The sequence below is a fragment of the Myotis davidii genome, unplaced genomic scaffold (genome assembly GCF_000327345.1).
Source record: "Myotis davidii unplaced genomic scaffold, ASM32734v1 scaffold580, whole genome shotgun sequence".
NCBI classification, from domain to species: Eukaryota; Metazoa; Chordata; class Mammalia; order Chiroptera; family Vespertilionidae; genus Myotis; species Myotis davidii.
This window is the reverse complement of record NW_006293313.1, coordinates 2078397-2104619: the sequence shown is the minus strand read 5'-3', so window position 1 is coordinate 2104619 and position 26223 is coordinate 2078397. Positions and strand designations below refer to the sequence as shown.

Sequence of the window (26223 nt, the reverse complement as noted above, 5' to 3'; positions counted from 1 at the left end):
GCCGTTTTTCGGTTTTCTCACCCATAAAATGGAGATGAAAATAACTCTGGTTCTACCAGCCTCACCAGTCCTGTCTGAGACAGGAACAAAAAGGCTGTTGTGTAAATACTTTGGAAATCACAAACTATTTATTACACAAATATTGGTCATTGCGGCTATTGCATGGTTTGCTTACTGAGAGGTTTATTCGCATCAGGGCTCATAGAGCACGAGGATCGTGATGTGGTCATTGCTTTGAAGACCAGGCAGGCAATCCAGACCGTGATTGCCAAGTCTCTGAAACACCTCTCCTTCCTTTGCTCCAGAGGCATTATCGATAAGCACGAGGGCATCGAGATGAATAAGGTAACGAAGCAATTTTTATGTTGCTTGATTCCATTAGCCTGACACCCCAACCTGATACCCATAAATAAATAATAACCCTATGGGGAGAGAGAGACTTATTTTTTCCTGTCGATTCGTTTAGAAAGGTAACGGGTAAACAATCATTCCACAGTTACTAATTGAATGCCTGCTAATTGTCAAATTGTCAGCCAAAGAGATATAATTATCAATCCCAGGTCATAAGGAGGCAGGTAAGTCTATTCGATTTAATTAAGTAAATATATATGGGATACTTACTATCTGTTATGGACTCTTGAAGAGATGGGGATAGTTAATGGATACAACACTGTCTCCTAAGGTCCATGGGCTCTTCCTCATTCTTTCACTCAGTCACTTGTTCATCCAATCAACCAAAGTGACATAATATGGAGGGTGAAACACGGAGGTACAACTACTATTACTACTATAATGCAATGAGTTCCATAAGGGAGACCTGTAGATGCCTTGGGAATATGGAGATAAGTGGTTATCTCTTACTTGGTGGGGGAAGCCAGAGAGGTCTTCTCAGGGTATCCTCCACTAGAAGGGTTTAGAGAAGCAAATCATACACATGAAGATAATGCAGAGAGCATGGCATTAAATCATATAGTAATCAACTTTGAAGTTTAGATAATTTAAGATTAAGGCAGGGTAGAATGTAAGTGTTAATTGGATTATAAGGATGATAAATTGAATATGAGATAAGACATCAGTGAAAATAATAATGAGGGGGAGAATAGGGACAAAAAAGTTAGAGGACAATTTAAATACGGTGAGAGAAGCTCTGAATCAAAAATCAAGATTATGTTTGCATAACATAATTGTTATGATATAATTGTTTAGATTTCCTCAGTTTTAACCAAATGTACCTTTTCTGTTATAGGATCTGATCACCCTTGTTTTGATTGCTTGTTTTTAGGTACTTCTTTCAAAAATAAAAGCACTGAATAACTTTCCAATGTCAATCCCGCCCCCTACTCCTGACAAATATCTTCATAATATTGTTTGGCTGGAAAATAAAGATGTTCTCATTGAGTTCTTCAAGGTAAAGCTTCTGTCTTCTGTTCTGGCTCAGGTTTAATAATTATTTTTAGTTTTCCCCACTCCCTAATATAAGATTAACAACTACAAAATTTAAAGCAAGATTCCTGTAATGGCCAATAAAGGATAAGTCAAATGGAGGCCTAGCAAAACCTAGAAGAGTAGATTTCATTTTAAGCCTAAAAAGCAATGATTGTTTTCTTACAATGGATTATCTGCTTAGGATGAGCTCTCTCTGTTACCTGATTATTAGCAATCCCATCTTATTTTATGTTGTAGAGTCTGGACTTCCAGATGACCACTCTGGAAAAGACTTTTTAGAGCAAGGTCCTCAAATTTAAATTGACTATACAGGTCAGGAAGATAATATAAAAGTAAAACTAGCCCAGCCAGTATGGCTCAGTAGTTGAGCGTTGACCTATGAACCAGGAGGTCATGGTTTGATTCCCAGTTAGGGCATACATCCAAGTTGCAGGCTCCATCCCCAGTACAGGGCATGTAGGAGGCAGCTGATCAATGATTCTCTCTCATCCTTGATATTTCTATTTCTCTCTCCTTCTCCCTTCCTCTCTGAAATCAATTCAAATTTTTTAAAAATAAATTAAAAAGTAAAACCAGCTGGGTGTAGTGTAATAGGGAATAGTGAGACTGTGGTATATTCTAGAGTTTGTGTGTTGTCTAAAGTCAACTGAGTGTTGCTTTAGGAATTGGGGCTCTTCCAACTAATATTTATCAGAAGCTATTCTACGTGCCAGAAACTATTCTATGTTTGGGGATATGGCAGTGAACAAAATAAATGAAGTCCTTGCTTTTATGGAAACTGTTTAGTTTTTCAAAAATCCAATTTTAAGATAAAGTTAGAATTTGGTTCTTTATAGGTAATAATTTTCACAAGTATGATTATAACTGACGATCCAATGGTGAATGGGGAACAATGGGGAAAACGGTGAGAAGAAAACTCCATAAATGAATGATTCACAGACACTGAGGTGAATCTATGAGCAGGGCACAATCTTCCTCCCCTCCATCCTATGCAAAGCTGTTGGGCTTTCTCTATCCCTTTCAGATACCTCTCTCTTTAAGTGGTCCTTTTCCTTAGTATGCTGGCTCTTGATAGCCACTTAAATCTGATTTCAACCGGATAAAAATGGTAATGAGTTGGGAGCACAGGGGCGTTATTCTCATTAGAAACAGCCCAGGGATTGTGTGGATGACTGAAATCCACAGAGAAAAGAAACATAAAACACCTCTTAATGAAGACTGTAAATTCAATCTTGGTCTCCATCAAAGCCCCCATAGTTAATTTTCACCACTCCTCCCTTCTTTCATCCTCCAACAGGTGTGGTTTACTAAAAGCCCATACTCTAAAAAGGTAAGCCAGAAGACAATGGTAGAAAAACAAGGTCTGAATAATCCATACTCTGGGTAATTGGCTTTAGGTGAAGTTACAAAAAAAAAATCGTTAAGTCATTCATGCTTATTTTCAAATAACCCAGAAGTAAATTGAAAAGAGAGGACTGTTCACTCTTCCATCCCACACTTAGTGATAACCACTATGAATGACTTGGAAATATGTTTCTCACCCACCTTTGTAAAATGCAAATCTGTCACCATAATTCTCCTGTTACAAACCCTTCAGTGGTTTCCCCCTGATTTTGGAAAAAACCGGACTCTTTAACGGGCCTCCCAGATCCTGGCTCAGCTCCCAGTCCTGCCTCGCCCAGGCTGCATCATGACTCTTCATGGGCCCTGCACTCTTTTGCCTCAGTGGGTCTCTTCCTCCATAAAAAAGTTCCCAAAATTATACTTTCTGACTGTATTCATATGAAGATGACTATTAGTACTGACCAGTACTAACTGTTTTAGTGTTAAAACATTCTCTTCTACTTAAAAGTTCTTTCATTCCTTCTGATTTTAAAAGAAAGTATTGCTGAGTCCCTAAAACGATTGTGAACCCTTGTCACTGTGCCTCCTGAGGTCTAATGGATTACTGAGCCCCGGTGACCACCGCTCCCTGCCTGAGACATACTGAGTCTCTGCTCACCCCAAGCAGATACTCTGTTTGCGTCCGTTCTCTGCGTCTACTGAACCCTCTGCCCGAATGGTCTTCAGCTCACCGATTCTTGGCCATGTGTAACTCTTCCATCAGGTCTCAGCTTAGCTGTTCTTTCCTCTGTAGTCTTCCCTGGACACTTAAGACACAGTCCTGTGGCCTTTCTGGATTTTCCCAGGGCGTCCTGTCTCTGTCTTCTAATCACACTTTATTGTAAACATCTACCCAACCTCGAATTTATTGGGTGTTTCTATCAGTCACTGTGCTGATTACTAATCACAAAGTCTATGGTTTGCTTGCTTCTCCCTTTTTTTCTAAAGGTTAATGCGTTATGTCAGCACATTATTACAATTCATTAACAAACCAAATAATATAACTTGTGGTTTCATGCAACTTGAAAGACATTTTTGCTTTAAAATATTTCTACTGAGAAAAGTAGACTATGAAGCTTTTGTGTTGACTTTTTCTTTTCTTTTTTACTTCAGGAACGAGCCAAACTTGCCTATTTTGACTATGGAGATGTTATTTGTAAAGAAGGTGAAATGCCACAAGGAATCTACCTAATTATTTCCGGAATGGCAATTGTAAGGGACTATTTGTTTATTTTGTATTTAAAATGTATTTGCAATATGTAATTATAGCATAAGGAGAAATTTAGGAATCAAGAAAGCTTCAAAATTTTAACATAGTCTCTTTACCAAATGAAACCATTTCTCCCAGTGTGAGCACCACAGCTGAGAGATGATGCTAATACCTAACATCTGAAAGGTGCTTCTCATTTTACAGATTGTTTTTATAACCGTTACTTATTCCTCACAACAATCCTGGGAGGAAGCAGTCTTTTCCATGATGTTCGACCAAGGAACCCAGTACTTGGAGTGGTGGAGTTACTCACCTAAAGAAAATGAGAGTCAGGATTAAGGAAATGGACCACAGTGCCACATCCCCTCAGAGGTCAAATAGGACGAGAATAGAAAATAGAACTTTTAATCTGACCAGTAGGAGGCTTTGGTGCCCAAAGAAAAAGAAAGATGTCAGTAGAGTGATGGGGACAGGAATCCTTTAGAATCCAAATTACTATTAGCTGAATGCATGGGTGAGCCCTAGCTCCTGACCCCAATAATTCCCAGATCTTAGATGACAGTCACATCTCTTTGAACGGCTACTTCCTTTTCTACTTTTGAGGGCGGATGTGATTATACTGGGCTCAGCAGGACAATCCAGAATCATCTCTATGATCAGGTGGTCAGTAATCTTAACTCCATTTCCAAAATCCCTTCATAGCGGTACCTAGACCCAAGTATACTTGGCTTTTTAGAATTCTGCCTACCACAGATGGTATCTTCTTTTCGTGGTTTGTAAAGAGCAGGGACATTCCTCACTGCTCAAGGGGCCTTTGAGCTGCATTCAAAATTAAATGTGAAAAATGTCCAAGCTCTTTGGAGTCTGAATGGGGATCTCTCAGAGAGGGTACAGTTGTCACAGCAACTTCTTCAGTGACCCTTTGTTTCCTATTTCCTGTGTCCGGAAAAATAACCTTTGTCTTTGATGTTTACAGCTAAACTTTCTGGGAAATTCTGTAATCCTTCTGGTTGATTCTTGCAGTGTCTCCCAAAGTCTGATGCCTTTCTTCTTCCCCGACTTGTGCCTACCAGTTCTTTTCCTGGGGGGAACTCAACCATCTTGTGTTCACCCTAAAAACGTTTTCTTCTGCTGTTTCCTGGTAGCTATTCTTAAGCACCTTAAAGGGAGACAGGCTTTTACTGAACTGCTTGGTTCGGAGGTGAATTAATTCAGATGTCCTATTTATGCATTTATAGAATCAAAAGGTGTGGGTTTTTTTGTTTTTGTTTTTTTCACTTGAGGCGCTGGCTTGTGACAATAAGAATATCTAATGGACTCGGGGGGAGTGACATTAGTTGCAGATGGCAATAACTACTTTGTGTGAGATTTTACATAAGGAAGGTTTAAGGAGAAAATTATAAAGCTAAAGATCAGAAATAATCCATGCCTCCGAGAGTTTAAATGTGAAAGAAACCATGATTTTTGTGAAGCCCAATTTACACCTGAGAGGATTCATAAAGCACCTTTACCTTCCATTGTAATGAATGCAAGAAAGAGTGGGAGCCCCTATAGTCTGGTCAAGGGTTTCTAACTTGGGATTTCCCTTTGCAGCTGCATAGTTCACCTCCTACCTTTGGAGTCGACAGTGTCCATAGGTTGACTAGACAGTCCCAAACCCTATTTACAGAATACTGTACTTGTGGGGACATAATTGGAGAGTTGAGCTGTCTACTTAAGCGTGAAATTGAATATACTGCCATCTGTGAAACTATTTTACAGGTAAGGCCCTGGTTCTGTCTACATTGTAGGTTATTCATGAACACTTCCTCAATAAATGACGAATGCTAGCATGTTCGCTTCCTTGGCATTCTGATATATTATTTAGTCCCTCAACCAGCAACTGGGAAGGCACATTTGCCATCTGAATACCTGGCTGTGGCATCTGGAGTGCGGTATTTTTAACCTCTGTGAGCCTTTGTGTCCTCGTTCATTAAAAGAGAGTAGATCTCACTTCTGGTGTTACCAAGATTAGGAAAACACCTATGTGAAGTGCCTGGCATGTATAGACCATCATACGAAAGCAGTGTTTTTAAAGAATGCTTGTTCTGAATCTCCCTTTCTTTCATTTTTCACTTGCTACGTAGGAAGTTATCTATTCAACAAATAAGTAGCCTGGTATTCTACTAGCTGAGGGTGTGGCGGGTGTTTCAAATAGAAGAGAGCCAAAGTTTCTGCTTACACAGAATTCTCAAGCTTTTGGGACTCTGATGCAATCGAGAGGGACCAGTCTCAGGGGTGTGTGTCATAGAGGGAGTGTTGCTGTATCAGTTTCATACCATTTCATTTCTGGAAGAGGATAGGAGGCATGAATTTAGTCACAAAACTGAATTGAATTGACTGAAGTTCATGTAGCGTGAATTCTGGAAGTGTAGTCTTCCTTATGCAGGGAAGCCTTTCGCCTCTGGAAACAGACTTTACATGAGCCCACTTTATCTACGGTGGCAATAAAAATAGGTAACTTATGTGGCTTAGTTCCTGGATCCTGGGCTCATGAGCCATATCCTTATCTTAGCTATTGACTGGTATTGATTTTCCTGGCCGACTAGTAAGTCCATAGCTTTAATTGGACTATAAATTGTATTGCCTTATACATAAAAAACAACCTCTCCTATAATACAGTGCTTTTAAATGGTAGAGTTTGATAAAGATGAAAGTGACAGGCATCTTGTTTTCTGATGGTCTTGTAATTTAGTTCCAAATTGAGCTTGCTGCATGACATCTTGTCCTTTCAGGCCTGCTTCATCTCCCTGGAGGATCTATATGAGGGCTTTGATGTCTTCTGGCCGTCCCTGGAATACAAAATATGGCTAAAGCTTGCTCTCAGCACCGCCTATCAGTATTTTGAATCAGCTCTTGTCGATGAGGTAAGTGACAAGAGTAAAATATAAGTGATTGACTGTGTTTTTTACAAAATGCACTTCATATTTTTGTGACAAAGACAGAGAGGACAATTATGTCTGATCTTCTAAAGAAGAATCTCTCTTTTGGAGATTCCAGAATTTATTTACTTATTTATTTTAATTAAATGTACTGGGGTGACATTCATTAATAAGACTCTATAAGTTTCAAGAGTACAAGTTTAGATTCCAGAATTTGAACAGTTCTCAGGTTGCAAAAGTCCAGATATTTGTTAATTTTCTTATGTTTTTGGTGCCTCAGTGATTAAGGGTTTAAGTCTCTTTCTAATAGTTCACTATTGGTGTATAAAAATGCCATCAATTTCTGGATACTGATTTTGTATCCTGTTACTTTTCAGAATTCATTTATTAGATCTAGTAGTTTTTTGGTGGAATCTTTAATGTTTTCTATGTGTATCATGTCATATGCAAATAATGAGTTTTACTTCTTCTTTCCAATTTGGATGCCTTTTATTTGTCTGATCACTGTGACTAGAACTTCCAGAACTGTGTTGAATAAGAGTGGTGAAAGTGGACATCCCCTGTCTTGTTCCTGATCTTAAGAGAAAGACTTTTAGTTTTCGCCCGTTGAGTATGATTTTGTCAGGAGGTTTTTCATATATGGCCTTTAATATGTTGAGGTATGATCCCTCTATTCCCACTTTGCTGAGAGTTTTAATCATAAATCAGTGCTAGATTTTATTGAATGGCTTGTTAAAAGAGCCTAGAAGTCTTCCCTCCTCTTGAATTTTTTGGAGTAGTTTAAGGATATGTGCTTTTGGAATGTTTGGCAAAATTTGCCTATGATTTGAAGCTATCTGGTCTAAGACTTTTGTTTGTTGGAAGTCTTTTTATTACTGCTTCAATTTCATTAGTTATTGGTCTATTCAAGTTTTCTGTTTCTTCCTGATTCAGTTTTGAAAGATTGTATGTTTCTAGAAATTTTCCATTTTACCCAGGTTGTCCAATTTGTTGGCCTATAATTAGTCATAGGGTAGATTGTTTGAGATTTTTCTTGTTTTTTTGAGGAAGGCTTGTGAACTTCCCTCTCAGGACTGCTTTCACTGTAACCATGGACTTTGCATTGTTGTGTATTCATTTTCATTTGTTTCCAGGTAATTTTTGCTTTCTTCCTGATCTCATTGGTAACACATTCATTGTTCAATAGTATGCTATTTAGCTTCCATGTGTTTGAATGTTTTTTGAGGTGTTTTTTTTTTTTATTGTGGTTAATTTTTAGTTTCATCCCATTGTGATCTGAGAAGATGCTTGGTATGATTTCAATCTTGAATTTGTTAAGACTTATTTTTGTGTCCTAATATGTGATCTACCTTTTAGAATATCCCATGTGCACTTGAGAAGAATGTATATTCTGCTGCTTTGGGATGAAATAATCTGTAAATATCAAATCCATATGATCTAGTGTGTCGTTTAAGATTGCTGTCTCCTTTTTGATTTTTTCGTGTGGAAGATCTATCCATTGATGACAGTGGGGTGTTAAAGTCCCATATTATGACGGTATTGCTGGTGAATTTTCTCGTTTTGAGACCTTGTGTCATTGTGTATGACCTTGTGTATGACTTATAGAAAATTGTAATTTTTTTTGTAGGACATAACATTCCAGAGGTGTGTGGCACTCAATGTGGCATACGTGGACACTTTATCAAACTGTAACGAGATGACTATTGACTGGGCGACCATGAAGTTGGTGATTGTCGTGTATGGCAGTGTGATGGATACAAAGACAGAGGCACCATTCCTTGCACCTTGCATCTTATCTAAAACCTGTGAGCAGGTAAGAAGGATCATTTCTAGAGTCATTTGCATTCCACAGTGCTGCATAAGTGGCTTTAATACTCAACTGACCACCTTAAAAATAAATTTAACCTGGAAAGATTTTGCAGGTCTCACCTGCCCTTAACAAAATGGTCAAAACATACCCAGGACTTCTGTGTACTGCATGCAGTTTGTGCCCTACACAAGGCTGTGATTGAGGGGCAGGTAAGAGCTGGGATCAGCCTGCTCTCTGCTCACCATGCTGTCTGCCTTGGTGTGGGGCTGTACCTCCCCAGAGAAAGGAACAGGGTGGAGCGAGGTCTCAGGGAATCAATCACCAGGGCTGAGCAAACAGAAATGGCTGACAGTCATCCCTGCAACTAGGGAGGTCCCAGCACAGGAACAATGACCCCTGCAGGCACCTCCATCTGGAAGAAAGCCGCCCCGAGTTCCTGCCCCAATGCCAGACAGTCCGGTTTCTCCTAGTATGTGTCTGGGTCCCCCAGAGCCTCACCCAGCACTGGAGCTCAGAGAAGTGGGAGCTTGTAAGTTAAGTTCGTGGTGCCGGCCTTTTAAGAGGAGCAGCTGCGTCTCCAGCAGCCTCTGTGTCACTGAGCCCCAATCCCCACTGGATTTTACAGCCCATAGGGACTTCTTTCCCCAGCTCTGGGACCCTGAGCTGGACATCTGGTGTGGAGCTGGGACCTCTTGCTCCTCATGGGCGGCCTCTGCAGAGGCAATCTCCCTCCCAATTAAAAAAGCGGCACGTGGGTGCTGGACCTGCCGCTCCGCACCTCCGCACCTCCTACCAGTCTCAGTGCGCTTTCTTCTTTACTTCTCTAGTTGTAGGCCTTCCATTCAGCCAGCTTTCCGGCGGTTCTGGATGATGGTAGTTCTGTATTTTAGTTGTAATTTTGATGTGGTTGTGGGATGCCGCGAGTACAGGCATTTGCCTACACCGCCATCTTGGTTCTCCCTAGAAATGATAGTTATTGTTACTTTTCCACTACTTGCATTCCGAGAGGGCAGATTTTATGGGCAAAAACTCTAAGAAGACCATCCTGCCATGTGGGAAGGCTGGGTCCTGAGCCCTGTATTTCAAAGGAGTAAAAGTAACTCAGTGGATTATGGGTTTTCTGTTTTAAACTGAGAATTTCCAGTCCAGTTACAAGTAATGTGCAGAAAATTCCTGATGTCTATAAATATGCAAAAAATAATTTGCTGGTACAAGGCTTTTTGAAGCAATGTTAAAGAGGATTTGAAATGAGAGTTTAGGTTGAAGGCCCAGTTCTAGGTTTTGGCTTATTTCTAATATTCTTTGGGAAGTTTAGGAAGCAGCCTGGTTAGAGATCAAAGAATGCACTTTTGACTAATTTGGACTTTTCTCCTTTAGGTTCAGGGAACTTCAGATTTAAGCAAGCTACTGATTATCCAAGCAACTGAGCCTGTCAAAGTTTCCAGTGATTCCAAGATCACAGGTAAAGGGTATCCCTTTAGTGGTTGGAAAAGCATTGGGAAGGAATTTTGATAAATGTAAATGAGTTGAGGGTATTGTGTGGGTTTATCATCAACCCCCATTCTTGGGCCCCCCCTTACAGCCACATTGCTTCTGGGAGGGCACACATCAGACTTCTAGACGCTGAAATCAGGTGGCTCCTCTGCTCTATGACCTTCCCTTCAAACCCTTGCTAGGTGCGGGGAGCAGCTTTTATGTTTCACTCTGCCCTGGGAAGCTGGAGCCACACAACACCTCTGGGGAAGAATGGGCATGGGGAAGGTTTCAGTGGCCCCTGGTGTGGGGAGCTGGTTTGCTCCCAACAACCTAAGGGAATTTGGGACCTTATCCATCTCCATTGAGAATTACAAACCATGGTCACTGCCACAACTCAGATAACTTGCTTTGAGGTGTACTTTGATAGTCACTAAGTAACAACAGTCACTGAATGGGTATTAGTACCCAATTTTATGTATCCCGGTACTAAGCAGTAAAAGACTAGCTAGGAAGGCCTTGCTCTAGAGAAAATACATTCAAGATATTTCATTCAATGCTCAGCATTCCCCACCCCCTTACAAAGCCCCATAATCATTGTCCCAGCTGCCCCAGCTTGAAGAGTCCTCCTGAATTTACTCCTCTACTTAGCACCATTTCCAGTGTTCACAATTCGTGTGACCCTGCTAACTTAGACATGATGCAATTGTTAATGAATTGTTAATTGGGGGGTGGGCGGTATATATGACTTAAATTGTGTGCTGAAAGTGACATTCTATTAGTTTATATCTCATTATTTCTCATTTGCAAAATTCTTATAAAATGCAACCCCAGTGTGTGCTGGTCACTGTGCCAGGCACTAGTCGGTGAGTGAGCCAAACAAGGTGTCTACCCCTGTGGGGAGGAGAGACAGACATTCAACATATAATTTCACTTCTCCCCTAGAAGCAAGTTCAACTCAGACATTCTTAGGGCTCACCTTCCATGCCCTGTTCTGGGGTTATATGCAGCATCTGATTTTGGGAGCTCCCTCTGCTCCTGCCCAAGCTGGCTAACACTGAGATGACCATTACTGCATCCTTTGGTCTCTAGCTCAGCTGCTCTACATTACTCATGGGACACAGTGGTGTATGGCAAGCCTCAGGACACCCTGAGAGCTGTTGAGTTAGAGATATGACATGGAAATAGGTCCCTATCCTTCCGGGGCCTGCAGGCCTCTCTCCTTCCTTGAATGATTCCAGATACAAATATATCATTCTGTATTCCCCAATGAGTTTGAGACAGAAGTCACATATGCTAAGCCCGTGGACTGATGCAGCTGGTACACTGCATTTGACCTGCACACGTTTTCTTTTACAATTTTAAAATTAGTTGCCAAGTACAAACATCCAGAAATTTCACATTAAAAAAAAATCCAGATTTTGAGCTTCTCTTGAAAATATCAGAACATCTGCCAACACTCAGTCCCCATTTCTGTATGTGGCAACCATCAGAGCTGAGTACCAGCTGGCTCCCACTGGGGAAGCAGGTGCTGTCCACACCGCTCCCTCTTGTCTTCTATCCAGCCCACTTTAATCACGTGTGTGACGTGCCTGCTGTCATTTGAGTTTCTCAGTCCCCTATTGGACTTTTGGGAACCTATTAACAAACCTCCCTGCGGGAAGGAAGAGCCCATTTAAAAGGGAAGGGAAAGGGAGACCTAGAGGGAGAAAGCAAATTGGTATTTTAAAATATTCTTCTGCTACTTTTATTCTTAAACTCCGGATTTAATTTTTGTTTGATGCATGTGTTTGAACAGGCTCAGTCAACACTGGTCCTCAAGTGACCAGCAGAGATCAAACCTGGAAGAGAAAAGATGAGGTAATAAACTTGGTACTTGAGTCAGACTTTTCTTAGTGTGAATATGAAACTACACAGCTGAAGTCAAATAGCAAAATATAGGTGGTGAAAAAGAGACTCTTAGTGGAAACTCACTGAATTGGAAAATACTGGATCAAGCTCACCTGAGTTAATTAATAATTAAAATTATAGATTATTTTTAGAAGCTGCCATTTTGCCCCGTTCCTCCCCCCGCCCCCCGCCACCTTTCCCACTTTCCACCCTCCACCCCCTTCCCCTGATATTTAGTTCAAAAGTAGAGGTTTCTGGGATTAGGGGCGGGAAGTGCCATTAACATCTAAGTATAGATGCTCCTCCTTTGGAGTGTGCCTTTCCCATGGATGTGTAGATGCTGTGCTGGGGACACATGGGGCCACAGCTGATCATGGGTACCTTCCTAGAGTGTCAATTTTATTTGGTGATCTTTTAAAAGAAAAAGCTAACTCATTTCACTGTTAGATTATTTAAAACATTTTTATATGAAAACAAACATATTCTGGAATAGGATGACAAATTTGCATGAATTTTTAAGATAAGAGACCCCAAAACATTTTATTAGAGTTACTTACGTTTGGCCCCAGCATCTTTTCCTACTTTCCTCAGCAATCAGGGCTAATTTAGAAAAGTTCAAGATGTGCTGGAAGTCGTGCCTAGAGTTGGGGAGGGAGAGGGCTGCTCACACTGGGCCAGGACAGACAGAGGCCGGTCTGGTGGGGAGGAGGGTAGCCACATTACTCAAGGGGTCTCTGTTAGGCACCTAACAAAGCTCATTTGGGCACGAGCCCACTGTTGAGAGGAAAGGAAGGCTGCTCTGACAAAACAATAGGGCACTCGGCCAATGCAGAAATCGGCAGTAATGGTGTCAAAGATGGTGCCAAATAAACATGCCCTTGAATACGGTGAGCTGTACAAATGCAGCTTCAAGCCCACCATATCCCAACCGGACAGCTACCCTAAGAAGTTCTGGTCCTGCCATTGCCATTTCTGACAACCCAGGTAGTTTGCAGTGTGTTTGTTTGGGGACAGAAAGTTGCATTGACAAAACTTATGGTTAATAGTCCTTTTAAACAAAGCAACGTAGTTCTTTTTAGGCAGTCAGCCTGGCGTCATCCTCTCCTCTTTCTTATAGAAACCCTATTTCACAAATGGAAAACCTAACCGGGAGCCAAGTAATTGAGTTCCTCATTTGTCACAGTTTTGGTCCACCTCCATTATTTTAAAAAATTCTCATTCTGATTTAGGAAAAAGTTTCCTGTACCCTATAATCAGTCACCATGTTAATTGGAATTCAATGCTTCTGATATTCCTCTTTTCCTTAAGAGATCGACTACTGCCCAAGGCCGGTTTGGCTCAGTGGATAGAGCGTCGGCCTGCGGACTGAAAGGTCCCGGGTTCGATTCCGGTCGGGGACATGTACCTGGGTTGCGGGCACATCCCCAGTGGGAGATGTGCAGGAGGCAGCTGATCGATGTTTCTCTCTCATCGATGTTTCTAGCTCTCTGTCTCTCTCCCTTCCTCTCTGTAAAAAATCAATAAAATATATTTTTTTTTAAAAAAAGAGAGATCGACAACTATAATTGAATTAATGTAGTATCTCTTTACAAGCTGAGGTTGGATGGTATAGAGATGTACATGTACTTACTGACAATGTATCACTCCAAGTCCTTGGAGGGAAGGTTCCAGATAATAAAATGGAAACTTTTCGTAAGCTTTCTGGTTGTGCTTAAGTTGATTAGTTTTTTTCTGAAATGCACACAAGTCTAATATTTTACTTTTGACTTTCTTTTGTAGGTGGACACTGGATCTCATTATAGAAAAGGACACTAATGGTGCCAACACGATATGAGAAGTGAGGTTTCAGACTGAGTCAATACCCTGGCTCACGTGCGGAAGGGTCATCTGATGAGAAGTTTACTTAGAAGTTGCTGAAACAATTTATTGCTGCATTGATTTTATAAGCAATTGATGGGCTGTTGCAAAAGCTCCATTTTTAAGTAGTTGCATTTTGAACCTGAGTGGTTCAAAAATTTTTCAGGTTAAGATTGTCTCAAGACTCATGGCCCACCAAACGGAACCCTGCTCCAGCTGAGAGCACGTTACAGTGTTTTACAAATTATTAAAAGCACTGTACAATATATTACTATCTAAAGCACAGAATCTAAACTCTGATTTGTGATACTGCTATAAGTAGTGCTCCCATAACATTTTCCAAAGTTATTGTCCCCTCCCCAATTTAGTAACTCTTGAAAAAGAGATCTATGTTCCATAATCTTAGTTACTGAAAGCAAAGTTGAGAAGTTAACAATCTTACCTTGCATTGTACTGTTTGATACTATTTTCATTTTATTTTTAAAAGTCAAATAAAGTTGATTTTCATGATGTACTTATTAGATTCCATTGTCTTTTTCATTTCAACAAAACTTTGAAAGAATGCAAGAATCTCGACTCTAGGGAAAATCATAATAGAAAGAAACATAAGAGAAAAAGTCAAGCATAACCATTTATGAAGAACTTTCTGGACACCGAGCATGTAGGGCAGTATTTCTCAGAGTGGCTATGGAGCACTCGTGTCAGCAGATATGGATGCAGCTGCACATTACAGAAACCTATGTGGCTTCATCTTTCTGATGTAACCAGATACCTGGCAGCAGGCAGAACAGGGCTGGTGCTGTGGCTTGAGGAATAAGCATGGATCCAGGCTCCTTGCAGCCTTCTCCTCCATTCTTGGCCAGTAACTTTCTCAGATGGCAAATCATCGGTCACTCCAGGCATCCGGTGGGCGTTTCAGTCAGACAAGCAGCTTTCTCTGTAGGAGGCCTTGCCTTTTAGTCAGGAAGGGACCCCACTGAGGGAAGCACGGTCACATGCCCACACCTATTAAATGAACTTTAACTGGCACCTCACCTTGCCAACCCTAACACAACCTACTGTTTTTAGTAAAGAATGGGAAATGGATAGTGGGTGTCTGCTGTCCTCGGCATCAGTCACCTGGGTTGTTACAAATGAAGAACTTCTGGTCACCTATAGAATCAGTGTTGTGGTGGGTCCTGGATTTTAACATGTTCCTCATATGATTTAATGCATTTTGAAGCCTGAGATCTACAGTGCAGGGAATAAACTAGCAGAAAACAGATGCCTGCCCTCCAGGTCACTTAGGAGGCACCTCACCATGCACATCCATTAGGCTTAAACACTACAGAAATATCTTATGTAAGTCAAGAGGTAGCATGGTTTGTGGGCAGGAGACTCGGTGATATCAGATTTTTTTCTTTCTCTTTACCCTATTGACTTTTTGTCTTATTCCATGGCTGGTTCCCTCTCCCAGCAGCAATCCAGGTTTCCATGTTTTCTTGTTCATATTCAATACAAGACCAAAAAGAATGGCTTCCAATAGTGAGAAAGAATTATTCTAGAAATGCTGGTAATCCTGTATTTGTCTCCTCCCCAAGAACCGAGTCACATGCCCATTTTTGGACCAATCACTGACAAGAAGGTGGTAATGACCTTTTACCCAGTCCATGCACCATGACTAAGCTAGAATCAGTTATATTGCCTCAATTTGCATTGCCCCAAAGGGGCACGGTTTAATGGAGTAAATCACTAACACCAGTTCACTGCACCCAAATTGGCATCTTGAGCTGGCCATTTAGGCACAACCACTCTGGCTCCTTAACCCTTTACTGAGCTTCTCAATGCAAATTCCTACCCTTAGGGTGGAGGTTAGAGGTGAAATCAGGTTTGTGGCAAGACCACACAGGAGCCACAAGTTAATCATTTTACTAACTTAGAAGATTAGTCTGTGCTTATTCTTTGAAGTCGCATGGACTTTCACATTCCTTATGCTTCTCTCATAGCCACCATGGTCATATATTACCTTTCAATTAAATCTTTGGATGCATAATGCAATTTATTCTGTTCTTCCAATGAAAATTGAGGGCAACAGTTCTTTATCGGGGAACTCTACTATTCATGCCCAAGGGTGTTAAAAATATGCTTAGGATCACTTCTACCTAGAAATGCATATTTATTATGTAACATTGACTTGGAAAGAAACTTGTTCCATTTCATGACTTCATGGTTGCTTAGTGGTAGAGCCAGAACTAAATCTGACAGCACGAGCCCCTTTCCTTTGAGCTTTTAAAGCGTTTCTATACTGATGCCATCATTACGGGTAGAGTAGATGTACCAGATAGTATTAGCTCTTTGAAGGCAAAATATATTGTGCCTTGGAGAAGAGATGAGAACAGGATGCCAGTCATTATAGGTCGTCTTCAGACCAGCATTCCCCAGGATACTGTGAAAACTTGGAATTTTTACCTTCATTCTCAACCTTCTTGGTGTCACCCACTTTTTAAAGGAAACGAATGACTTCTCTGACACATGGCACCAGGGATCATATTTTACTCAATAAAAATATAGAGGGCTACGTGCAAGAGACTGTACCAGGTGTGTGACACTTCTTTCCAAACTGAGGCACAGCGTACGTCCAAGAGACCGTGAGTTCAGAGTAACTAGTACTTTCCAGAAAAGCATACCTATATGCATCATTATCCTCAAGATTCAAATTCTGAAGCTCAGCAATCCCATTAAGGCATTAGGTGTGTTACACCAGGGGTCACAAACTCAAGGGACCATAAGGACCCACGCAGGTACCACGAAGAAGCAAAGTGGGCCAGGTGCTGTGGTGAAGTCACATGAGGCCAGCTGCACCTCCATGGCCATTAGAAATTTTATATATCTGTCTCCGGAGAGAAGCATCAATGCCAATCCCAGTGAGGAAACCTCTGCCCTCAGGACACAGGTCTAACCGAGTATTTCAAAATGTGACAACAGAATTCTCTGATCCAGTTTTAACAACGGGTTTATTTGCTAGATCCCCAAAAAGCAACATTCAGAAAGTACTGCCCCAACCTCAGCAAGAACAGTTCTACAAACAACTTCAGTCATCCTCTCCTCCCTTCCTCCCCAGGGCGAGCCCTTTCGTGTTATCATGGCGGAGCACTGACACGAAAATACCTGCTGTGAGTGGCAGGTGGCGCTGTTGTTCTGCTCACACCTCCAGCAGATAAGTGGAGCCTTTCCCCCCTCTTATGGTAGAAAATTTTTCTTAGCAAAATATTTAGCCCTAACCGGTTTGGCTCAGTGGACAGAGTGTCAGCCTGCGGACTCAAGGGTCCCAGGTTCGATTCCGGTCAAGGGCATGTACCTTGGTTGCGGGCAACATCCCCAATAGGGAGTGTGCACGAAGCAGCTGATCGGTGTTTCTCACTCATCAATGCTTCTGGCTCTCTATCCCTCTCCCTTCCTCTCTGTGAAAAATCAATACAATATTTTTTTAAAAAATTTAAAGATCCCTCCCCCTGCTCATCCCATTTCAGTTCTCTCCTGTAAAAGTACAGAACGGAAATCTTTTCCCTTAGTTGTGATCAAAATACTGAGTACTGAAGAATATCTGGTTACTTTTAACTGCTAGGGCTATATACTTACAGATTGACAGAGGAAACTGAACCTCAAGTTCTGCTGCTCCCCAAAATGTGAAATGGAAGAGAGGATTTGATTAGAACAGCTAAAAAACCTGATTGTCATTCCAGGCTGGAGCAAAGCAGCTTTTCAACCATCAGTGGATCCTACGTTGCTGATCACAAACCTGCAGAGATCCGCTATGATGTGAGTCTCAAATACAGACCGTATTTCAGAGAGCCAGGAGAGAGGGCTGAGGCATGGGAACAGAACAGAATGCTGGTGAAGGCACGAAGCAAAGAATCCCACGGGGTGTTTAGTGCCATTTTCATTTAATAAGCCAGGAGGACAGCAACCTAGAGACCGTGGCTGTGATCATAGTGGGATGTTTCTATGGAATCGCTGTAGGACACATGATTGGCAGCCAGCACCCGCTGTCTCACTGTGCAGGGTGAGACCTACGGCTGGGGCGTGTAGCGCAGGTACTTCTTGCCAGATGGGAGGTCTTTGGTGAAGACTCCTTTAGGGAAGAGTTTCTTGGCTTCCTCTTCAGGGATTGTTGGGAGGACCATCACGCTATCTCCAACCTACAGACAGACAGGGAGAATGGTGAAATCCAATGGTAAAGCCTGAAGGCGAGAATGAACTTTAGATCCCCAGGCTCTCTGACTTACCATGGTCCTCCAACAGGCCACGCTCACCCTCGGGTAAAGCTTCCTGCACTAGGCCCCCCTGACAGCCAGGCAGAAAGCCAGCCTTCCCACCTGGGTACTCCCCTTCTCCCCTCCACTCCCCATTGTTCCGAGCACCTAATACACTATAAACTAGTTTATTGTCTGTCTCTACCACTGGAATGTGAGTCTAGGTCTGGAACTTTATTGTTCATGGCTATATCTGGGCTCAATAAATGTATGCTCAGGGAATGGACACAGCATTTTATCTGATATACTTATCAGAAAAACAAAAACTGGTATTCAGGTTAGCATATTTTTAAAAATGTAGCGACATTAAAATATTCTTGTGATATTATCCATGTCTTACATATTGCAGAAATCCTAGAGATTGTAAGCTTGAAAACAAGTGTCAGAATTCTACAGAGGTTTAATGAAGCTTAAGAGAAGAAAATACTTTCAGGACAGTAAGACACCAAAAAGTTTTACAGCCAGGACTTCAGTGGCCAATCTAAGTTTTATTGTAAATATTTTGCCATCAGGGAAGGATTAAAGTTTAAAAAAAAATCCTTTTATTATGAAAGGGAATCATTCTGACCAATTAATCTGCCCAAATAAGCTAAAAGCTAGAAAGCAACATGGGAGTTTGTGTTTTATATATAAGTGTTAAAGACCTTGAACAGCAAATCTTAAACTCAGCCATGAGGAAAAATCCTCCCAGTGGACTTGCGTGCTGGAAACAGAGAGCCCGAGGGTGGCCACTGGACATTAGCCACACAGGCCTTTCAGGTGCGCTGGGGACCTGCCCTTCAGCATCTTTACCTTCCAATCAACCGGGGTGGCAACCCTCTTTTCTGCTGTCAGCTGGAGAGAGATAACTACTCTGAGAATCTCGTCAAAGTTCCTGCCGGTGGTCGCGGGGTAGAGAAGGGACAGCTTCAGTTTCTTATCAGGGCCAAAAACAAACACCTGTAAACACACAGACACTTAAATAGGACAAGTTGTTTGATATGAAAGCCTCTTGGAATGCTTGCCTGTCATGACAAATGTTCAAAGGTATAAACACAAAGCGAACGAAAAAATTCCCCAATATCTAAAATGGCACACCAAAAGTCATTGTGGGGCAGGAACCCAGACACTTTTCTTCTCCATGTCATTTCCCTTTTTATAAAAATATATTTTTTTTAACTTTCAGATTACAATGACCTATAGTATTGTATTAGCCTCAGGTATACATCAGTGTTCATGTTATTTTTCTGCACTTAAAAGGAGATAATATTTGGTTCTGGTTGAAGAAAAACTGACATGCAAACTGAATCCAGGAAAGGGCTCTGGCTGGTACTATGTTAAATAGGGGTGATTATCATAAAAATAATACTAATGGGAGTGGATACTGGCCCTCACGTAGTTGTATTTTTTGCAGATGAGGAACTAAGTTTGTTTTCAGGACAGAACTAACCAGAATTCAAAACCAGAGCTGCCCAAGGACGGAGGACATGACCCAACCCATTAAAGAGAGGCTGTCAGGAGAGATATAGGAAAGATTACTCAATTCTAGAAGTAGGTTTCCATAAGCTATGAATTACCCAGTTTAAAATTTTAGCTGAAGATTTAGCATGAGCATTACACATAATCAGTGAGATTGCTACCAGTACAGTTATTTCCCTGAGGAAATATGTAGACATTAACATATATTCGCCTATTTCCTCTAGGTCAATGGTTCTCAACCTTCCTAATGCCGAGACCCTTTAATACAGTTCCTCATGTTGTGGTGACCCCCAATTTCATTGTTACAAATTGAACATAATTAAAGCATAGTGATTAATCACAAAAACAATATGTAATTATACATGTGTTTTCCGGTGGTCTTAGGCGACCCCTGTGAAAGGGTTGTTTGACCCACAGGTTGAGAACCGCTGCTCTAGGTGCTCCAAGCATTTACATGGATTATAGCCTGGCAGTCATGAGGACTCCAGAATGGACTTCGATAACTCACCACACGCGCCGTCACAGGCATGCCCTTCTCGTCCTTCTCTGCTGGGTCCAGCATGCCCAACAGGATGGCGAGGTCCCGATTCCGGTCATCAATGATGGGAAAAGGTAACTTTTCTGTGGGCTCCTCACAGTTGTAAGCATTGATATCCTAGAATGCAGGTCAAAGGGGAAAGAGAAATCTAAACCAGGCACATCCTCTGAATTCAATCTGTTAACAGCCATCCTTTTGCAAGACAGAGAAGAGGACCATAATCATAGTAATTTCTCTAAGCAATTTTAATAAATGAACGAACACTCCCCATCCCAATTATTCATTGATAGGAAGAGCAATAGGGTATTATATTTAGGTTATAAGCATAGCCCTTTTCTTTCTTCTTTTTAAATCCTCACCCGAGGATATGTTTATTGATTTTAAAGGGGGCGGGGGGAGAAACTCTGATGTGAGAAACATCAATCCTTTACTTTCTGCACAAGCCCTGACTGGGTATTGAACCTGTAATCTAGGTATGTGCCCTGGCCAGGAATCAAATTCGCAGCCTTTCAATATATGGGATGACGCCCAATGAACTGAGCCACTTCGCCATGGCTAAGCACAGACTCTTTTCATGCCCAAGGCTGTTAAAATGCAGCTGGTTTTTACTGCGTTAAGAAAGCAGCAATAACCTCTTTAAAAGCCGAATAGTATAGTATCAGATACCAATCCAAGGTACCTCTGGGTTTCCAAATATAAAAACCATCAGAAATAATGCATTCCTTAAGTCCATCACATCTGGAAACAACGCCACATGCAAAGATAATTTTATAGATCTGATCCCTGCCTCAAAAACACCCTGACTCAGACATTAAGCTACCAGAAGAGAGATATTTAAAAAACAAAAACAAAACAGAACACAAAACTCAAAGGAAATATAAGAACGGAGAGTTGAACACAGACTTCAAGGACAAGTCAAAGTTAAATCACCAGAGTGAACTCTACATAGAAAACAAAGCATTTCAAGTCTGAACTAAAGGACAAGGATGTACTTGCGTCCTCTCTTTCACCCCCTCCAGTAAAACTTCATTTATTTCTACTCTGCAATTTGTAACCTCAAAGCACAGCCACAGAAACGTTACCTTGCTCCAGGCAAGATGGTCTTCAACACTGTCTATTGAAAGGGCAATCAGCTTAACGTTCCTCTTGGCAAATTCAGGTGCCAGCTTTGCAGCTCTGCCAAGCTCTGTGGTACACACCGGGGTGAAGTCCCGAGGGTGGGAGAAGAGGATACCCCATCTGCAATGGAGGCAAAGGTCACAACTGAATGACAAGGTTATCACCAACAGCAGGCAGAATGGGAAGTCACAAATCTGAGGTAAAAAATGATGTTCTTTCAAAAAATGAATGCTTACAATCAAGATGACAAATGTTTTAAAAGACTAATTTAAGGGTGTTGCCTCTTTTGAGCCATCCTGACTCCTTTTCAACTAATAAAACCTGTGCTACTCAAACCAAGTAGCTTATTAAAATAACTTATTTTCTTCTTGCCCTCTTCTTTATTTTTTTTCCCTAACCACAGCCCAACATTCAGCTCCAATAACGGGTGTTCCCAAAGTCTCTGAATCCAAGCGGACAGCTGATTACAAGAATAAACAGATTATGTAATCTAAAATAAATAGGCTGGTATCCTCTATTTATATGTAAAATTAAAGTTGTCATGTGGCTTCTTTGAAGTGAATGGCTATGAAACCTTTTATAAGACAGCTTTACAGGACACCCAATATTTGCACCTTGACAAAACAGCACTCTCAGAATTTTATCTATCTCTCTTTTTTTTAGCTGTCACAGCTTTAAAAACAAACAAAAGTAACAAAAAAACTTTATTGTTGAAAGTATTACATATGTTCCCTTCCCCCCCCCATTGACCCCTTCTAATTGCCCCCCCACCCTCCGGCCTTCCACACTATTGTCTGTGTCTATGGGTTATGATATATGCATACAAGTTCTTTGGTTAATCTCTTCCCACCCATCCCTGCCTTCCCTCTGAGATTGACAGTCTGTTCCAAGCTTCTATGTCTCTGGACCTATTTTCTTCATTAGATCCCACATATGAGTGAGATCACATGATACTTGTCTTTCTCTGACTGGCTTATTTCACTTAGCACGATACTCTCCAGGTCCCTCCATGGTGTCTCAAAGAGAATTTTACCTATCTCTTCATTTGTGGTTTCTTTTTCTTCTTGCTTCAGACCAAGTAGGTAGAAACCTGATAAACTACAATGGAGATTCTAGAACTACAGATTTTTAGGTAAATACTATTATCTAGAGCATCACTGCCTGTAGTTAAACTTGTAGAGATTTTAAGCACGCTTTAAGCTGAGCCACCAAGAATCTTTGGAGTCCCAGTTCCTTCTCTTTGGTGACCATGGAAACTACTCTCTACAGAAAAGGGAAATTTAACACTCGGTTTTCCACACTCCCAGGGGCTTACAAAATTATAGCAGGACCCTAACCTAGATGACTAGACCTAGCTTAGATGCCAAGCTGAGCTCACCAAGTTTGCCAAGTTCCCCGAAGCACAAAAACAGAGCAGAAATGAAGATACCCCCTTCCACTCACATCTGTCACTCAACTCCAAGGCTTCGGGAAAGGAAAAGACTTTCTTACAAAAAGGATGGAGGATGCTATGGAAAGACTGGGAAGGAAGGTAATATCTTTAACACTGTGGAGGTGTGTGGTAGGTCTACTTTTTTAAAAGGGCAACAAGGGGTATATATATCTTTTGTAATAATGTAGCTTTGAGTAAAATGTAGGCCTTAGATTCTATGGAAAAGGATCTGTCTGTTTAGGGTTCAGACGAGACTTTTGAGAAGAAATGTTAACGGGGTGATGAATTAGGCAACTCAGGCGTTTTCCTTCCATTTCCAGTCAAGAGACCATTTCTCTGAGTCACTTCACACCCTCTCTCTTTCCGAGAAGCCAAACTCCAGTTTACCACTCAGCTAGGAATAGGAATAAACTCTGGCATGTCTGACTGTGGCCTGCCTTCCCTTCAGAGTCTCCCCACTGCTGCTGGTGAGAGTTAATTACACGATCCCATTTCCTTCCTTCCTCATTTTCAAAAGACAATAGGTTTCCTCCTTTAAGGGAACAGTCCCTTCTCACTAACCCCCCAGAAAACTTCAGGAAAACACACGTTTTTGTTTAGTGAAAAAGCTGTGAAGCTGCTTACACCACATACGTAAAGAAACAGTGATTAAGGCTCAATAAACTCACCAAACACAGTCCCCAAACCTCTTAGTTGTATCTCATTATCTGGGGGAGTGGAGAGGGATGGAGTAGATGCCTGTGAAATTTTATGGTTATTTTAATCCCCCCCCCCCAAAAAAAAACAACACCCGAAACAAATATTGACAGTCTGAATACAGAATGGAGTTTGGAAAATATTATATTAGGCAAAAATCCATTACTATAATGACTTAAAGAGCTCAAATGTCATTTGGGGGTGGGGCCGACTTGTACAGCCTTTTAAAAAAATACATACTTTTACTGATTTTAGAGAGAGAGGAAGATGGAGAGAGAGAAACATCAATGTGAGAGAAATACTGATCAGCTGCCTTTAGAACAGGGGTGGGCAAACTTTTTGACTCGAGGGCCACAATGGGTTCTTAAACTGGACGGGAGGGCCGGAACAAAAGCATGGATGGAGTGTTTGTGTGAACTAATATAAATTCAAAGTAAACAACATTACATAAAAGGGTATGGTCTTTTTTTTTTTTTTTTTAGTTTTATGCATTTCAAACAGGCCGGATCCAGCCCGCGGGCCGTTGTTTGCCCACGGCTGCTTTAGAATGCACCCTGACCTGTGGCACCCCAACTTCGAACCTGCAACCCAGGTATGTACCATGACTGGGAATCGAACCAGCAACTTTCAGTGCACCGGATGATGCTCAACCACCTGAGCCATACTGGCCAGGGTTTATATAGCCTTTTATAGATGTGGGTATTTTTCTCATCTTTCCACTGGTGGTTCCCAGAGATGGTACCATTTTTAATCAAATCAAGAGAGATCTAGAGGCCAATAAACTATGGTGATGACAACAACAACAAAACCCAAGAAAGTGGAGTTAGCTGAGGTAGTGACAGCATTTATATTTATTGCTATAGTAATTATGCTTTATGTTAATATTTATCTTTAATTCATACAGCCTAAGAGTTCTGGTAAGATTCCTATGCTGTGTGGGGGTGAGGACTGAGAGTGGAATGGGAAGGAACATACTCTGAAAAATACCATGGGGTTTTGGAGAAATGCTAATACCTAGATTCTGAGTATAGACTGGCCTTGGTCTGTGTTTCTGAAGCCTTTTCCTGCCTTCAGGGTCCGAATGTTCCATTTCTCATCATTTTCTAGTTGAGCCCTCTCTTTCACAAACTGTTCCCTTGATGAGAGGCTGAAAATGGGCTTAGAGTTGTAAGGGGTTGGGTAGCCCTAGCAGTGGTTGGCAAACTCATTAGCCAACAGAGCCAAATATCAACAGTACAACGACTGAAATTTCTTTTGAGAGCCAAATTTTTTAAACTTAAACTATATAGGTAGGTACATTGTTATTAACTTAATTAGGGTACTCCTAAGGCTTAGGGAAGAGCCACACTCAAGGGGCCAAAGAGCCGCATGTGGATCGCGAGCCGCAGTTTGCTGACCACGGGCCTAAGGTATAGAGTCTCTCCCAGGTTCTCTGAACAGCCCTGTCCAATCATTGGTTAATCTCAAAAACTTCCTTCTCTCTCTATATACATACCTGGATACCACATATAAAAGGATTCAAACCCAGAGAGGAATTGTTAAGCCTCAGAAGACCACAGGGCTCCTGAACTCCAGAACCATCATGTAACTAGACATGTCTGGGGAAGTTTCTGATTGAAACTGAGCAACTTAACGTCTGCAGATCCAGGAGCTATAAAACCAAGGTGACAGCAATTTACTCCTAGTCATGATGGTATGATTGCCAGCTAACAGGTCACCAATTTGCATCGCTCTAGCCAGGCCATGTGCTGCTGGAAGCAAGGCGAGGGGGAGGGGCACACCACTGGGAAACAAAGGGTCACAGCGAGCAGAGGTACATGTGTCCTGGCAAGAAGAGGTCGCTGCAACTGGACAGCCTCAGAAAGCCCTTCCCTCACAGTGTTGCAAGCTCTGGAATGAAGGACACACCTATGCACAGAGTGTTCTTGGTTCCTCCCAAAGTTCTTATCAAATCTTATCCTGGCCACTGAAGGAGGCTGTGGCCAAAAAGTCTTCCGGCCACTTATCCGGCAGCTGGTGGCTTTAAACTTTACATTTTGCGCCGAGAAGCCTGCCAATCCCAGGCAGCAGGCAGAGCCCTTCTGCCAGCAGCAGTCCCCGGACTCACACCCACCTTCCCCCGGAGCAAGTTCCAGAACAGAGGGAGGGAGGCGGCCGAGACCAGGCAGTAGTCCCGGGAGGTGACCGCCGAGGCCGCCCGTTTCAGTCCCCACCGGGCCTGGCTGGACGTGCCACTTGCACAATTTACAAACCGAGTTAAACAGCAACAAACCCTGCTCCGCACCGCGCTCCGGGTCCCGGGACCTGCGGAAACCCAATTTCTTTCCCCTCCCCCTTCCCCGCCTGGAGCCAGGCTGGCCATGCTGAGGCGGGACACGGGAGGGAACCCAGTGGCCGCCGCGGGGCAGGGGACGCACAGTGAGAGGCACGTGCAGGACCGGTGCGGGGAGGTGGCGGCGGGCAGGCACCGAGAGGCCGGAGGACGAAGGGAGAAGACGCAGGGGAGACACCTTCAGATGGGAGCGCAGCCCGAGGCCAGGGCAGGGCGACGGGGTGGCCACTTACGAGTCTCCCAGAAAGTCGTGGAAACGGATGCGGCCGACGGTCGTATTGGCCTCGAAATTGGGAGCCTCGTCCCCGAGAAGGAGACCTCCGGGCATGGCGGCAGCGGTGACGGAGGAAGGCGCAGCACAGCCAC

At 42.2% G+C, this 26223-nt stretch overlaps 2 protein-coding genes and 1 long non-coding RNA gene across 4 annotated transcripts in view; 1 reads left to right on the top strand and 2 right to left on the bottom strand.

Moving 5' to 3' along the window:
* The window catches only part of SLC9C2 (solute carrier family 9, member C2 (putative)), a 46594-nt gene extending 35804 nt beyond the window's left edge, over positions 1–10790 (top strand). The window contains exons 20-26 of the mRNA XM_015566070.1: positions 197–345; positions 1283–1408; positions 3943–4041; positions 5633–5800; positions 6814–6945; positions 8588–8773; positions 10148–10790. Coding sequence (XP_015421556.1) covers positions 197–345; positions 1283–1408; positions 3943–4041; positions 5633–5800; positions 6814–6945; positions 8588–8773; positions 10148–10282 — 995 coding nt within the window. The 3' untranslated portion in view covers positions 10283–10790. The remainder of the gene's footprint in view (positions 1–196; positions 346–1282; positions 1409–3942; positions 4042–5632; positions 5801–6813; positions 6946–8587; positions 8774–10147) is intronic.
* Positions 10791–11964: 1174 nt separating this feature from the next.
* LOC107183629 lies at positions 11965–17314 on the bottom strand. Its single transcript, XR_001514410.1, has 2 exons — positions 14433–17314; positions 11965–12084 (listed from the first exon to the last, which is right to left on the bottom strand). It is a non-coding gene; the product is annotated as an uncharacterized LOC107183629 (long non-coding RNA).
* Positions 17315–17896: 582 nt separating this feature from the next.
* PRDX6 (peroxiredoxin 6) lies at positions 17897–26217 on the bottom strand. 2 transcript variants are annotated; one of them, XM_015566056.1, is made up of 5 exons: positions 26091–26217; positions 21361–21541; positions 20249–20395; positions 19075–19221; positions 17897–18168 (listed from the first exon to the last, which is right to left on the bottom strand). In XM_015566056.1, the coding sequence occupies exons 1-5, from the start codon at positions 26183–26185 to the stop codon at positions 18040–18042; spliced, it is 699 nt and encodes a 232-aa protein (XP_015421542.1). In that variant the 5' UTR covers positions 26186–26217; the 3' UTR covers positions 17897–18039. The 2 variants fall into 2 exon arrangements, with proteins under 2 accessions (XP_015421542.1, XP_015421543.1); XM_015566057.1 differs by having other exon boundaries at positions 21361–21517.
* Between the last annotated feature and the right edge of the window lie 6 nt (positions 26218–26223).